This window comes from Anomalospiza imberbis, chromosome 25 (genome assembly GCF_031753505.1).
Source record: "Anomalospiza imberbis isolate Cuckoo-Finch-1a 21T00152 chromosome 25, ASM3175350v1, whole genome shotgun sequence".
Taxonomy (NCBI): Eukaryota; Metazoa; Chordata; class Aves; order Passeriformes; family Viduidae; genus Anomalospiza; species Anomalospiza imberbis.
Genome location: NC_089705.1, coordinates 4,965,924 through 4,979,344, shown reverse-complemented (window position 1 = coordinate 4,979,344; position 13,421 = coordinate 4,965,924). Strand labels below are relative to the sequence as shown.

Below are 13,421 nucleotides of genomic sequence, written 5' to 3'. Positions count from 1 at the left end.
CCGTGTGTGCCCTGTGTGTCCCCTCCCGCGTGTCACCGAGCCCGTGGCTCTCTCTGCAGAAGCCGAGGAATCGTCGCACTTCGTCATCGGGGCGGTGCTGTACCGCACGCTGGGGCTCATCCTGCCCCCGCCCAGGTGAGCGGCGCGGCCCGCGGTGTCCCCTGCTGTCCCCCGGCCTGTCACAGCCCGTGTCCCTTCCCGCAGGAGCCCCCTGGCTGTCACCTCCAAGGTGCTGACGGTGACGGTGCGCCCGCCGACCCGGCCGGCAGAGCCGCTCGTGCTGGTGGAGCTGTCCCACATCATCAACGTGAGTGTCCCCTCCCTTGGCACTGGGAATGTCCCTTCCCATGTCATCAATGTGAGTGTCCCCTCCCTTGGCACCGGGAATGTCCCTTCCCACCTCATCAACGTGAGTGTCCCCTCCCTTGGCACCGGGAATGTCCCTTCCCATGTCATCAATGTGAGTGTCCCCTCCCTTGGCACCGGGAATGTCTCTTCCCATGTCATCAATGTGATTGTCCCCTCCCTTGTCATTGGGAATGTCCCTTCCCACGTCACTGTGTCCCCCTTCCCATGGCACCAGTGTGAGTGTCCCTCTCCCATGCCACCGTGAATGTCCCTTCCCACGTCACCAGTGTGTCTCCTCCCACAACATCAATGTAAGTGTCCTCCTCCAATGTCATCAGTGTTTGTCCCCCTGTGTCCCCCTTTCCACATCACCGTGACTGTTCATGTCCCTCATCATCACTGAGTGTCCCCCTCCCACGTCATTGTGAGTGACCCCCTCTGTGTCATCCACAAAAGTGTCCCATGTCCCACATTGTCATCGTGACTGTCCCCTCCCTTCCTCATCATCAACCCTCCCGTGTCATGAACGAGTCCCTTCATCGCCACCATGAGTGTCCCCTTCCCCTCCCACGCCATCCATGTGTCACCCTGCTGTCCCATCACCGTGTCCCCTCCCAGTCCCATGTGGGTCCCTGTCATCTGCAGGCACTGAGGGCCAGGCAGGGACCAGCAGCTCCCAGTTTGTGGCATGGTCCCTTTGACCACGGTGGGGCCATGCCAGCCCTGGGACACCCGGGGAATGTCCCCAAGGGCCACATCCCCCCGTGGGGTGGGGACGGGGCTGGGGGCAGCTCTAACGTGTCCCTGTGTCCGCAGGGCACGTCCCACCCGCAGTGTGTCACCTGGGACTACACGAGGACGTGAGTGAGGGGCAGGGGCACGGGGACACAGGGACACTCTGGGGACAGGGCGGGGCTGGCAGTGACAGGGGGCTGCCTGGAGGGAGGGGAGCAGGGATTGGGAACAGGGACAGGGAACAGGGATGGGAACAGGGATAGGGAACAGGGACAGGGGACGGGGATTGGAGCAGGGACAGGGAACAGGAACGGGGATGGGAATAGGGAACAGGGATGGGAACAGGAATTGGAGCAGGGACAGGGAGCACGGACAGACAGCGGGGATGGGAACAGGGACAGGGAACAGGCATTGGAGCAGGGACAGGGAGCAGGGATGGAAACAGGGATTGGAGCGGGGACAGGGAAAGGGAGCAGGGATGGGAACAGGGACGGGGGCAGGGATGGGGACAGGGAACAGGGATGGGAACAGGGATTGGAGTGGGGACAGGGACAGGGAGCGGGGATGGGCGAACAGGGATGGGAACAGGGAATTGGAACAGGGATGGGAGCAGGGAAAGGGGAACAGGGATGGGGGAGCTGGGATGGGAACAGGGATAGGAACAGGGACGAGGAGCCGGGACCATCCCTTCCCACATCCCAGCCCCACTGGCACGGGTGAATTGAGCTCCCACGGGATCGATGTGGCCCCGGAGCCGCGGGGCCGCCCGCGCCAGGCTGCCAGATGTGATTTGTTAATGCTGGCAGGAATGAGGGAAAGTAGGGCAGGAAGGGGGGTGGGCAGCGCTGTGGGCTGCGGGAGGGCACTGCCAGCCCCCTGCCCAGGTAGCCACGGGAGTGCCACAGTTCGGGGTCACTGGTTCCAGTTCATCCCCCGAACCGGTGGGGAGGTGTTGGCTGTGATGAGCGTGGCGGATCCCAGCCCGGCCCCAGGGACAGTCCCCAGCTGTCCCACAAACCCCGTTCCCAGTTTTCCTGATGTGCTGGGAGCTGTGGCTGCTCTCCCTGGGCATGGCAGTGCCACCCCCCTCTCTGCTGGGGTTCCCTGGCAGGAGGGGTCCCTGTGACAGGAAAGGTCCCCATGGCAGGAGAGTCCCCAAGGGGGTGGGTGCCCATAAAAGAGGGATCTCCATGGTGCAGAGTTCCTTCTAACAGGAGAATCCCCATGACAGAAGGGTCCCCACCTGCAGGAGGGCTTCCAAAGGCAGAGGGGTCCCCATAATGGGGGATCCCCATGGTGGGAGAGGACCCCATGGAGGGAGGGATCCCCATGGAGAGAGGGAATCATCACCCCCCTGGGAGGGGACACAGGTGCCAGGGAGCTCTTGGGGCTGTTCCTGCCTGTCCTGGCACTGCCCTGCTCCTCTCCGTGATGTTTCTTCCCCCTCAAATCTCTGTGGGATGATTAAACCCAAAGCCTTCCCACTGGATCAGCCCATGGCTGGGATGGTTTCACCCCCTCCCCGAGCTCAGGGGGGTCCACTGGCAGTGCCCTTCCTGGCAAGGCCAGGAAGGGGTTAACTAACTCCGGAGGAGAAGAGGCGTGAGGGGCTGCGCGTGTTTGATCATTTCAAATTGCTCTCCCTTGCTCTCTTCCCATTAATCAGGGATGCTGGCTTGGGAAACTGGGACACGGAGAGCTGCCAAACCCTGGAGACCCTCCCGGCGCACACCAAATGCCAGTGCCGCCAGCTCGCCACCTTCGCTGTGCTCGCCCAGCTGCCCAGAGACCTGGTAGGGGACAGGCTGGGGACAGCCACCAGCCTGCTGGGGACACGGCATGTGGGTGGGGGTGACCCCCGGGCTGGGTGGGGGCAGTCCTGAGGGAGGGTGGGGATGGGCACGGAGCATTTCCTCCTAGGATGAGGTGGGCACTGGAGGGTGGGGGTGCGCCCCAGCAGCCAGGGGAAGGGTCCCAGGACCCCCCAGCACCCCCAGCACCCCCAGCAGGGTGGGTTTGTGTGGGCAGGGGCTGCCATGGTCCCTAGAGCTCAATACAGGACGCTGCCCCATGCCAGGAGGGGAGGGGGCATCCCATTGTTATTCCACCCACATCCCCTGTTGGCAAGGAATCCCCCCTTTGGCTGTGCCACCACTGTCACTGACCCCATCTGGCACCCGGGGGTCCCAGTGAGGGGGTGGAGGGCCCAGAGGGGGCAAGGGGCTGGCAGGGAGCAGTGGGGAGGGGGCTGGGCTCAGCCAGTCCCCCCGGTGTCCCCCCAGGCCATGGACCCCTCGGGGACACCGTCGGTGCCGCTGATGATCGGCTGTGCCGTGTCCTGCATGGCCCTGCTGACCCTGCTGGTGATCTACGCGGCCTTCTGGAGGTGACCGAGGGCACACGGGCACCTGGGGGGCACCTGGGGCGTGAGGCCGTGTGGGGAGGGGGTGGCAAAGGGGGACACGGCACCGGGGAAGGCTCAACATCAATGGGATAAATGGGAACGGAGAACCTGGGTGCGAGAAGCTGCCTGGGACTATCCCTGCTCCTGTGGCAGCATGGGACAAGGGCCAGGGCCAGGGCCAGGGCCAGGGCCAGGGCCAGGGCCAGGGCCAGGTCCAGGGACAGGCTGGCCCCACGGCGCTCCTGCCGCAGGTTCATCAAGTCGGAGCGCTCCATCATCCTGCTCAACTTCTGCGTCTCCATCCTGGCTTCCAACATCCTCATCCTCGTGGGCCAGTCCCAGATGCTCAGCAAGGTGGGTGCCACCATCCTGCCACCACCCTGCCACCCTCGGTGGCGTCCCAGGCCACTCGCCTGGTCCCCTGCTGGCTCCCAGCATTAGATTGGATTTGGATTAACTCGAGCCCGGGATTAACTCCACACAAACCTCGCCAGGCGTGGGGGTTTAACCGCCGCGGTGCCGGGCATGTGGCCGTGTCCCCCTGATGTCCCCGTGTCCCCACCCTGCAGGGCGTGTGCACCATGACCGCCGCCTTCCTCCACTTCTTCTTCCTCTCGTCCTTCTGCTGGGTGCTGACCGAGGCCTGGCAGTCCTACCTGGCGGTGATCGGCCGGATCCGGACACGCCTGGTCAGGAAGCGCTTCCTGTGCCTGGGATGGGGTAAGAGCCCGGCCTGGGTGGGAGGGGGGCACCCCTCGCCCGTCCCCAGTACCTCCCAGGCTCATCAGAAGGGAAATTGAGGCACAGCGGAGGAAAGCAGACCCAGGTGTCTCGGTTGTGGCACCCTCAGGCCGTGGGGAGCTTTCAGAGGAGTTCCATTGCTGTCCCCACCCCTGGGGCTGGCACAGCGTGGGTCAGTGCCACCTTCCTCCAGCTCCTCCAGCCCCGTGTCCCCTCTCCAGGCTTGCCAGCCCTCGTGGTTGCCGTCTCCGTCGGCTTCACACGGACCAAAGGCTACGGGACAGCGAGCTAGTACGTGGGGACAGGGGACACGGGGTGGGGCACGGCGGCAGCTGCGGGCTGGCTGTGAGCAGGGGACAGGACAGCCACAGGGCTGTCCTCTGACATGCCTCCCTCGGTCCCCTGCAGCTGCTGGCTCTCGCTGGAGGGTGGTTTGCTCTACGCCTTCGTGGGACCCGCTGCTGTCATCGTGCTGGTGAGCTGCCCCCGAGAGACCTGCGCCCCACAAAACCCCCCCGGGGGGGCTTGTGGCAGCTGCTGCCGTGGGCAGGGGGCTCCGTGCCAGCCCTGAGCCCACCCTCCCGCAGGTGAACATGCTGGTGGGCATCATCGTCTTCAACAAGCTCATGTCCCGTGACGGCATTTCAGATAAGTCCAAAAAGCAGCGAGCTGGGTAAGTGCCCTGCGCCCCGCGGGGGGGTCCCCGCGGCTGCCCCCCGACCCCTGCACCCTGCCGGGGGCTGGGCACGGGGGTGCCCCGGCAGCGGGCTCAGGGTGGGGCAGATTTCACCGCACCCGTGGGCGGCGGGGGCCAAGCCTGGGGTGAGCGCAGCCCCTTGTTGGGGGCTGCTGGAGGGGTAGAATTTGGGGGGCAGCCACCCCCACTCCTTCCCTCGGGGAAGGGGGGTCCGCAGGCCGCAGCCCCCCCTCCATGCCCGCCCCCTCCCCTGCCGCTTGGCCACCCCCCTCGCCATTAACAGCTGCCGCCCTCGACTAACCCGGCTCTCTCTCTCTCTCTCTCTCTCTCTCTCTCTCTCTCTCTCTTTCTTCTCCTCCTCCCATTTGCTTCTTGCCTGTGTCCGTCCATCCATCCCTCCATCCATCTGTCCGTCCCCCACGCCCTCTCCCCCGCCGTCCTGCCTTGCTCCCTCCCCTCTCCCCGTGCCTGCATCCCCCCCCCCCCCGCGTGGCCCGGTCCTGGCCGCGGGGCGCCGGGGGGGCGCTGGGCTCGTAGCTCCAAGCCCCCCCCGTGCGGCAGCCTGCTGCTGAAATGCACCAAGTGCGGCGTGGTGTCCAGCGCGGCCATGACCTCCGCCACCGCCAGCAGTGCCATGTTAGTGCCCGTCCCGCGCCCGCCGCGCCCCCCGCCCCGAGCACAGCGCGGGGGGGGGGGGGGCTCTGGGCATCTCCCCGAAGGGGTTGGGGGGCGGGTTGGGGGGTCCCCGAGGGGAAGGAAGGGTGATGCTGTGTGCTCGGGGCGGGGCGTCCCATCACGTCTGCATGGCATGGCTTCCCATGGCAGGTCACCTCATCGCTGGGGTTGGGGGGCTCTTCTGGCCTGGGGGTGGGGGCACGGGCTCGGGGGTGTCCCCGGGACCCTCTTCCAGAGGCTGCCGAAGTCCTTGCTCACGGGGGTTTAGTCACAACAGAGGCAGCCCCAAAATTCGCTGCTAAAAAAAGAGGGAAAAAAAAATCCCCTCTCTGCTCTTCTGGTGGCCGTGGGATGGTGGCGGTGGTCCCGTGTCCCCCAAGCACCCTGTGGCTGTGAGGGGACAGGGACACACCTGGGAGGGCTGGAGCCCACAGGTCGCCTCAGCCCTCAGTTCCCAGCCGGCGCTGGCTTGGGGACACCGAGGAAGAGGGGACAGCTGGGTCACACAGCCCCGGCCATGCTTGTGGGGCGCGGGGCAAGGCTCGGGGGGCTGCTGCGGGGGAGCGGGGCGGTGCTCGGGGTCTGTCCCGGGGCAGCCCCGCCCCGCGGGCTCACCCCGGCCCCTCTCTCCCTGCGCCAGGGCATCGCTGTGGAGCTCCTGCGTGGTCCTGCCTCTGCTGGCGCTGACCTGGATGTCGGCCGTGCTCGCCATGACCGACCGGCGCTCCATCCTCTTCCAGGTCCTCTTCGCCGTCTTCAACTCCGTCCAGGGCTTCGTCATCATCACCGTGCACGGCTTCCTGCGCCGAGAGGTGGGGCGGCGCCGGAGGGGTGCCGGGGGACAGCCCTGGCCGCGGGGCCGTGACCGGCTCTGTCCCCGCAGGTCCAGGACGTGGTGAAGTGTCAGATGGGGGGGTGCAGGAGCGAGGAGAATGAAAACTCGCCCGACTCCTGCAAGAACGGGCAGGTGCAGATCCTGGTGAGTGGGTCCCCCCCTGGAGACCCCGCCGCTGCCTGTGCCGGCCATGGTGCTTCATTTCCCCGTCTCTCTCCCTCTCTCTCTCTCCTCTCTCTCTCGCTCTCTCCCTTCTTTCTGGATTTTTATAGACAGATTTTGAAAAGGACGTTGACCTGGCGTGTCAGACAGGTGAGCTCCCCTCTGTTGTCACCTTGCCACACCTGGGAGGGACAGGCAGCACGAGCCAGGGGGTCTCTCCTGTGTCCCCCACCCTCCGTGGGACCCTCAGGGCCAGCTCTGACCCCGATCCCTGCCCACAGTGCTGTTCAAAGAGGTGAACACCTGCAACCCTGCCACCATCACGGGCACCTTGTCCCGCATCTCCCTGGACGGAGACGAAGACCCCAAGCTCAACACAACCTCAGAGGGTGGCCTGGGCTTCTCCAGCCTGCCTGGGAACATCCCCCCCGCCAGCATCCTGGTGCAGGTGCCCAAGATGACGCCCAACGTGGTGGCGGGTCTGACCGAGCTGGGCGAGCCGCCGGCGCAGCAGCTCAGCCTGGAGGCGCCGGGTCCCGTTTACCTGTGCACCGAGAGCAGCCTGCGGCCCCTGGAATACGGCTGGATCCGGGCCCCCGAGCCCCCCCGCGAGAGCGATTACATGATGCTGCCCCGCCGCACTGGCAGCCTCAAGCCTTTCCCCCGGGACGAGGGGACGCTCGGTGCCGGCACAGAGGAGGCGGTGCCCAGCGGGACGGGGCGCCCGGTGGCCGAGGGGGACGCCTATCCCGGTTTTGTGGCCGTGGATCACGTCAACGTGAACCTCAACCAGCCCTATGCGACGGTGAAGGCACCCTACGGCCTCCAGTTCAAGCAGCATCCCACGGTGAGGCAGATCCTGGCCTCGGAGCTGTCGGAGCGCAGCCGCACCATGCCCCGCACCGTGCCCGGCTCTGCCATGAAAGTGGGGTCCCTGGAGGTGAGCGGGGGGCTGGTGCGCGTGAACACAAGAGTGGGGAGGGATGTGTGTGCCCAGGACACAAGTGCACGCGTAGGGTTGCATGAATTCCCCCCTGGCCATCCCACCCTTGGTGGGATGAGCTCCATGTCCCCAGCCGGGCATGGATTGGGGCTGGCATGAGCCCCTAAACCCTGTTCCCCCTCATCCTGGCCCTGCAAAGACCTTTCCCTTTTCTTCTCCATCTCCTCCCCCTGCTCCTGCCTGTCCCCCCGCCAGAGGAAGAGGTTGCGGTACTCTGACCTGGACTTTGAGGTAAGTCCTGCCATGGAGGGGTCACTGGTGCCATCGTGGGGGACTGATGCAGTTTGTCCCCACTCCCTTTGCCCCGCCGGCAGCTCCTGAGCTCTGAGGGGTTTAGACCAGGCAGTAGCAAGCGTTGGCTCTGGATTAAAACACCGATGATGAGCGTGGAGTGGGCTCTGCTGCTCGTCTGGGGTACAGGGATAGGGACAGGGATGGGGACAGTGTCGAGGGACAGGGGACAGTGCCGAGGGACAGTGGGCAGCACCGAAGGCCACAGGCTCTGCTCTGCCCCCGCAGAAGGTGATGCACACACGGAAACGCCACTCCGAGCTCTACCACGAGCTCAACCAGAAATTCCACACGCTGGACCGGTACCGGGCTCCGTCCACCGGCTCCTCCAAGGTGAGGTCCTGGAGGCCCCGTCCTGCCCTGGTGTGCACCCTGCAAGCATTTACCTCCTCCTGCATGGACTGTGGCACCCCAGGGAGATTGAGGGCACCCAGGGGCTCTGCCAGGGCTGAGCGCTGGGGTTTTTCCGCAGCGAGAAAAGCGGTGGAGCGTCTCGTCGGGCGGCGGGGACAAGAGCGCGGGCAACGTAAGTCCTGAGCCCCCCCTGGGGGTTGTCCCATCCCATCCTGGGGAGGGCAGGAGGTGGCTGTGGGACAGAGCCAGGCATTGCTGGCCACAGCTGCCCCTCACCCTGCAGGATGTGACCAGCCCCGAGGAGCAGCGGCCAAAGGCTCCGGCCGCGCCGCCCAAGCCATGGAGCACATTCAAGGCGATGACACTGGGCTCGCTGCCCAGCGCCCAGCGGGACCGGCTGGAGCTGTGCCGGGCAGACTGGGACAGCCCCTGCGCCGGCCTGGACGCGGCCGATGGCGACTTCCAGACGGAGGTGTGAGCCCCGCGCCCGCCGCCGCCGCCTCTGCCCCGTGCGCGGCCCCGCGAGCCGATGCGCTGGGTTTGCTCCGTGCTCCGGGGCAGCCGGGGGGTCCCTGCCTGGCCGGAGCCGTTTTCCTTCCCCCGGGAGAGCCGCCTCCCACTCGTCCTCGCGTGGTTCCTCCTCCTGCCACCCCTAGGACGCGGGTGTGGAGGGGACCCGCAACTTCCCCCCCCAAAATGCTCACCCACGCTCACGCCTGCACCCCCTCCCCGGGGCAGGACCGGCCATCGAGGCCCTCAGACCTTCGTTCTTTTCTACCGGGATGTTTCTTCACGCCGTGCACCGTGTGCACGCGAGCGGCCGCCCCCCGGGACCCCCCCAACCCCGGGACCCCCGCGGCCGCCCTCTCCCAGCCCTCCCCACTGTCCCCACCCCACGGGGCAGGTGCTGTCGTTGTTGGAAATAAAAGTTCACTCTCTGTGGTGCCGTGGGGCCGCGGCCGCCGCCTCATGCTTCTCCTGGGGGTAGCTGTCACCCGGTGTCACCCTGCTCTGCCCAAAAATTCCACCCCCCCAGCAGGGCTGATCCTGCACCCACGCGCTGCAAACGAGCATCTGATCATGGGAACCGGGAGCAGTGATTACAGAGTAATTAATCTGTGAGTAAATCAGGAACCTCGGAGGTCATCACCACGCGGAGCCGCTCCAGGTGGGCTGCCTGGCACTGCCGGAGCATCCTGGCATCCGGAGCTGGGGGATGGAAGATGGAGCAGCAGGACCAGCAGCTGTGGGTGGGAATGCCCAGAGCAGGAGCTGGGTCAGGACAGCGGTGCTGGAGGAGAGGACATCTCTGCTGGTGGCTCTCAGCACATCTGGGATGAGAGATTTTGATCCATGGTGGGATCACGGCATTGAAATCCTCCTGCTGTGAGTGTCATGGCTGTGCCATGGTGGGAGCAGATCCTGGTCACATCTATTCCTTCCCTCTGGGAAAAGCCTTCCTGAGGGCTTCCTTGGACAGGACAGGCTTGGAAAGAGCAAAGGGCACTGCCCAGTTTGGGCTGGTGGCCACTGCCCGGTTCGGACCATGGGATAGGACAGGGCTGCTCCCAGCCCCAGTGCTGGGACACTGGGACAGGATGTGACCCTTGGAGCGGGGGAGCCTCTCCAAAGCCCCCCCCAGGGGATGGAAGTACCAATTTCATAGCCCAGTTCATCCCAGCAGTGCCCAGTTCAGGTTTGGGGCACTGGAAGAAGCCATTTGGGTTCCACTGTGGTGATGGGAGTGAAGAGGAGCGGGTGGAAGAAGCCAAATTATTCCGCTGCCACCTCCTAAGAGGGATCCAGCTGCACAGGGAGGGGACTGCCACGAGCACAAGGATTTTTGCTGCCCATGCCAGGGGTCAGGACCGTGGGTGACAGGTCCGGGCACAGCCAGGGGCTGCCGTGGGGCTCGGGCGTGGCTCCCAGCCCCCAGGGGCACCATCCCCTCCCTGGGGTGTCCCCCCGCTGGTCCCTAATTCTGCTGGAAATTCTGCTGGAATTCTGCAGCCACATCCTCCAGCTCTGGTTTCTGGAAGCTGCCACGCACTGGGATCCCCCCGCCCCCTGCTTTGGGGGATCCGGGGCCTGCTCCAGCTCCCCTCCTCTCCTTCCCAGCCAAACACAGCGGCGAGAGGCAGCGCCAGGGTTTCCTGGGGCATCTGTTGGCAATTAGCAGCTTTTATTACTCATGGAGACGCCAGATGGGGCGAGGGAACGGAGCCCGGGCGAGAGGCACAGGCTCGTGGTGTGTCCCAGCATAAGGAGACAAGGGACAGCCCCCAGTCCTGCGGGACGGGGGGTGCGGGGTGGGTCGGAGTAGATCCCAGAGCTCTGGAGCCGTTTTCCATCTGCAGCTCCCATGGGAGCCAGCCTGTGTCCCCCCAGTGCCAAAAATGTGCGGTTTAGGGGGCGGAAATGATGGAGAAGCCGCTCTGAGACTGCGCGGGGGGACGGGAACTCCGCGGAGCTTCTCCCTCCGCTCCCCGGGAAAGAAAACTTCATCAAAAAGAGGCAAAAGTGCTGTTCTGGCACCGCGGACACAAATGGCCCGATGAAGCTGGAAAGAATTCCTGCAGGCTCTTTCCTTCCTGACTGGAATTAGGCGGGGAGGGGGGAATTGTGCCTGGATTGGTGCAGAAATTCATGCTGAGCCGCTGAAATCCTCGCCGCAGGAATTCCCTCCTGTGCCTTGTCCAGGCCGGCAGCTGCCTCTGAGCCAGCGTGGTCCGGACGGCGTCATCCCAACCCTCATTCCCTGGATTTGGGGAGCCTTTCGGGGGGGGGCTGAGCTCGGGGTGAGAAGTGGGGAGCCCCAGGGTAACACAACCGCCGCGGTGACGCTTCGGGCTCGGAGGCAAAATTATCTCCAGCCCCAAAATTGTCGGGCTCTGCTCCGGCTCGTGTTTTTTGGCAGGCGGAGCGGCAGTTTCTTGGAAGCACAGCGTGCCTCTGCTTTTTCCATGATGGGATGGTGAGCAGGGGCTGCAGGATCCTGCTTTCCATCCCCCCGCTGGGCGCCGCTCCAAGCCAGAGTTCTGGGGAGGCGGGATCCGGCTCCTTTTTCCCTCTGGAAATGCCGATCCCGTGCTCTGGAACAGCCACGGGAAGCAGGAGCTGCGCGGAGCGGAGTTTTCCACACCGCTGCCACCCCTGGGGGTGTCGGGGTCGCTTTGTGCCACTGGGTTGGGGACAACGAACCCAGGGGAGCACCCTGGGAAGTAAGGGAAACTGAGGCATGGGAAGGGTGCCTCGGTTGTAAACCCTCCGAAGTGTTTTGCAGATGAATTGAGGATCCTGGGAGCTGCAGAGGGTGGGATGAGGCTGCCCTTAATCTCTGCTCTGTTCTGGGGTTGGGATGGGATGTGGGGCCAGTTTTAGGGCCGTGCCCCCCAGGACACACAAACCCAGGTTCACCGCTGCTGGGTGGGCCCCAAACAAAGAACAGCTCGAGGAGAACAATCATCCTAAACGCGAGAACGAGGAAAGTTTCGCTGTGCTTTCGTTCCCCCTTGGTTTAATTACCCTTAATTACCTCAGCAGGCACTTCGCAGGAGCATTGTCACCACGTCGCTGGCGGAGCCGAGCCGCTGGGGTTGCCCACGACAGCTTATTTACTGCCTCAGCATAACCAGCAGTTGTTAATTAGCGAGTTTATTGAGATCCATGCGTCCCTCACGCGTCTCTAAAGCTGCAGCCTAAACAGATCCATCACAATTTGGGAGAAAAAGCAGCTGAGCCATCCTGAGAGTGCTGTGCCACCCCAGCACAGTGGCACAGCCGTGGCGATGCCAGCGGATGCTTTGCACCCTCCAGACCCAAACTTGCATGAGCTGGGCTCGTTCCCTGCCTGGTTTTGGGGGGTCAGGGCGGCCTGGCACGCACGGGAACGGGAGGATGGGGCAGAGTGGGGGCAGCCAGGCCCCGGGGCAGCATTCCAGGCTGGCACGTCCCGGCGGCGCGGGGCTGGATGCGCTGGGATGGGCCCGTATCCCTCCAGGGCTTGGCAGGGCTCTGGGAAATTCAGCAGGGATGGTGGCAGCGATCCCGTCCCAGCGCTCTGACCCCGGGCACCTCGCCCTGAGCCAGACTGTCCCCAAGCCACCTCAAAGCGCAGGGAGGGGACACCAGCTCCGTGTCACACACACAGCGGGCTGGCTGCCCCCGTGCCTCGGGGTCTGCCCGGAGCTGCTCCTGCGGCCGTGCCAGTGCAGGAGCATCCTTGAGGGACATCCTCCTTCCGTGGGGACATTCTGGCCAGCGATGCCACCACCGGTGCCAGCACCGGGTGCCCTCAGCTCCCTGTGGGGAGGAAGAGCCGCTCCACAGGGGTGGCAGCCAGGGAATGGGATACCCCCCCGCCCCGGGATTGGGGTTCCCCTCTTCTGGGCCAGGGGGGACCCGGAGCGGGGGGAAGGAGGGAGGGGAGGCGCTGTCGGGGAGGCGCCCGGGGGTGGAGGAGGAGGAGGAGGAGGAGAAGGGCGGGGATGCGAAGGCGGTCGGCGGCCCGGGCCCCCCCGGGTTTGGGGGGTGGTGCGGAGGGCGGGCAGCGCTTGGGGGGCGGCTCGGGCTCCCCTCGGAGGGAGGCGGGGAAGGCGGCGGGGGCGGCGCGGCAGCTCCCGGTGTCCCGCGGCGGAGTTCCCGGTGTCCCGCGGAGGAGTTCCCGGTGTCCCGCACCCCCCCGACAGCCCCGTCCCCGCCGAGCCCCGCGCAGGTGAGCCCCGGGCAGCCCCGCACCGGGGGCGGAGCCCGGCCCTGCGGCGGGACTGGACGAGGGGGGATTCCCCGTTAATCACCGGAGTTAATCACGCCCCGGGGCCGCGGGGACCCGCCGGTGCGGAGGGTGCGGCGCAGGGAAGGCGGGGAGCGGGCGGGGGGAGCTGCGGAGCGGAGCGGGGGGCGTTGGGGGTGCAAGGGTGGCAGAAAGGGTGGGTGCAGGCAGTGCCAGGCCAGCGGAGCCGGGTGGCAGCACAGGGGACAACCGGTGAAGGGGTTGTGGCTCGGGACTGGGGGGCTGGGAGCCTGGGAAGAGCTGGGGGTGCGAGAGAGCCCCGAGCAGGCAGGGCAGGGGTGGCTGCCGGGGGTCCCGGGGACTGTGCGTGGGGTGAAGAACGGGGCTGCACGTCCCGCTCTGGCAGCAGCCCCTGGAGCCGAGTGTGTCCGGTCTGTCCCGGCC

General features: G+C 65.8%; 1 protein-coding gene across 8 annotated transcripts in view; it reads left to right on the top strand.

Annotated features, from left to right (window-relative positions):
• Positions 1-9,197, top strand: part of ADGRB2 (adhesion G protein-coupled receptor B2) — a 56,390-nt gene extending 47,193 nt beyond the window's left edge. For 7 of the 8 annotated variants that reach the window (XM_068172628.1, XM_068172632.1, XM_068172627.1 and 4 more), the window contains 19 exons: positions 60-135; positions 205-307; positions 1,165-1,208; positions 2,750-2,876; positions 3,366-3,469; positions 3,739-3,841; positions 4,057-4,207; positions 4,450-4,519; positions 4,637-4,703; positions 4,816-4,901; positions 5,463-5,561; positions 6,241-6,412; positions 6,484-6,579; positions 6,708-6,747; positions 6,879-7,537; positions 7,796-7,831; positions 8,120-8,224; positions 8,364-8,417; positions 8,529-9,197. In XM_068172628.1, coding sequence (XP_068028729.1) covers positions 60-135; positions 205-307; positions 1,165-1,208; positions 2,750-2,876; positions 3,366-3,469; positions 3,739-3,841; positions 4,057-4,207; positions 4,450-4,519; positions 4,637-4,703; positions 4,816-4,901; positions 5,463-5,561; positions 6,241-6,412; positions 6,484-6,579; positions 6,708-6,747; positions 6,879-7,537; positions 7,796-7,831; positions 8,120-8,224; positions 8,364-8,417; positions 8,529-8,723 — 2,387 coding nt within the window. In that variant the 3' untranslated portion in view covers positions 8,724-9,197. The remainder of the gene's footprint in view (positions 1-59; positions 136-204; positions 308-1,164; positions 1,209-2,749; positions 2,877-3,365; positions 3,470-3,738; positions 3,842-4,056; positions 4,208-4,449; positions 4,520-4,636; positions 4,704-4,815; positions 4,902-5,462; positions 5,562-6,240; positions 6,413-6,483; positions 6,580-6,707; positions 6,748-6,878; positions 7,538-7,795; positions 7,832-8,119; positions 8,225-8,363; positions 8,418-8,528) is intronic. The other variant, XM_068172629.1, reaches the window with a different exon arrangement.
• The last annotated feature ends 4,224 nt before the right edge of the window (positions 9,198-13,421 follow it).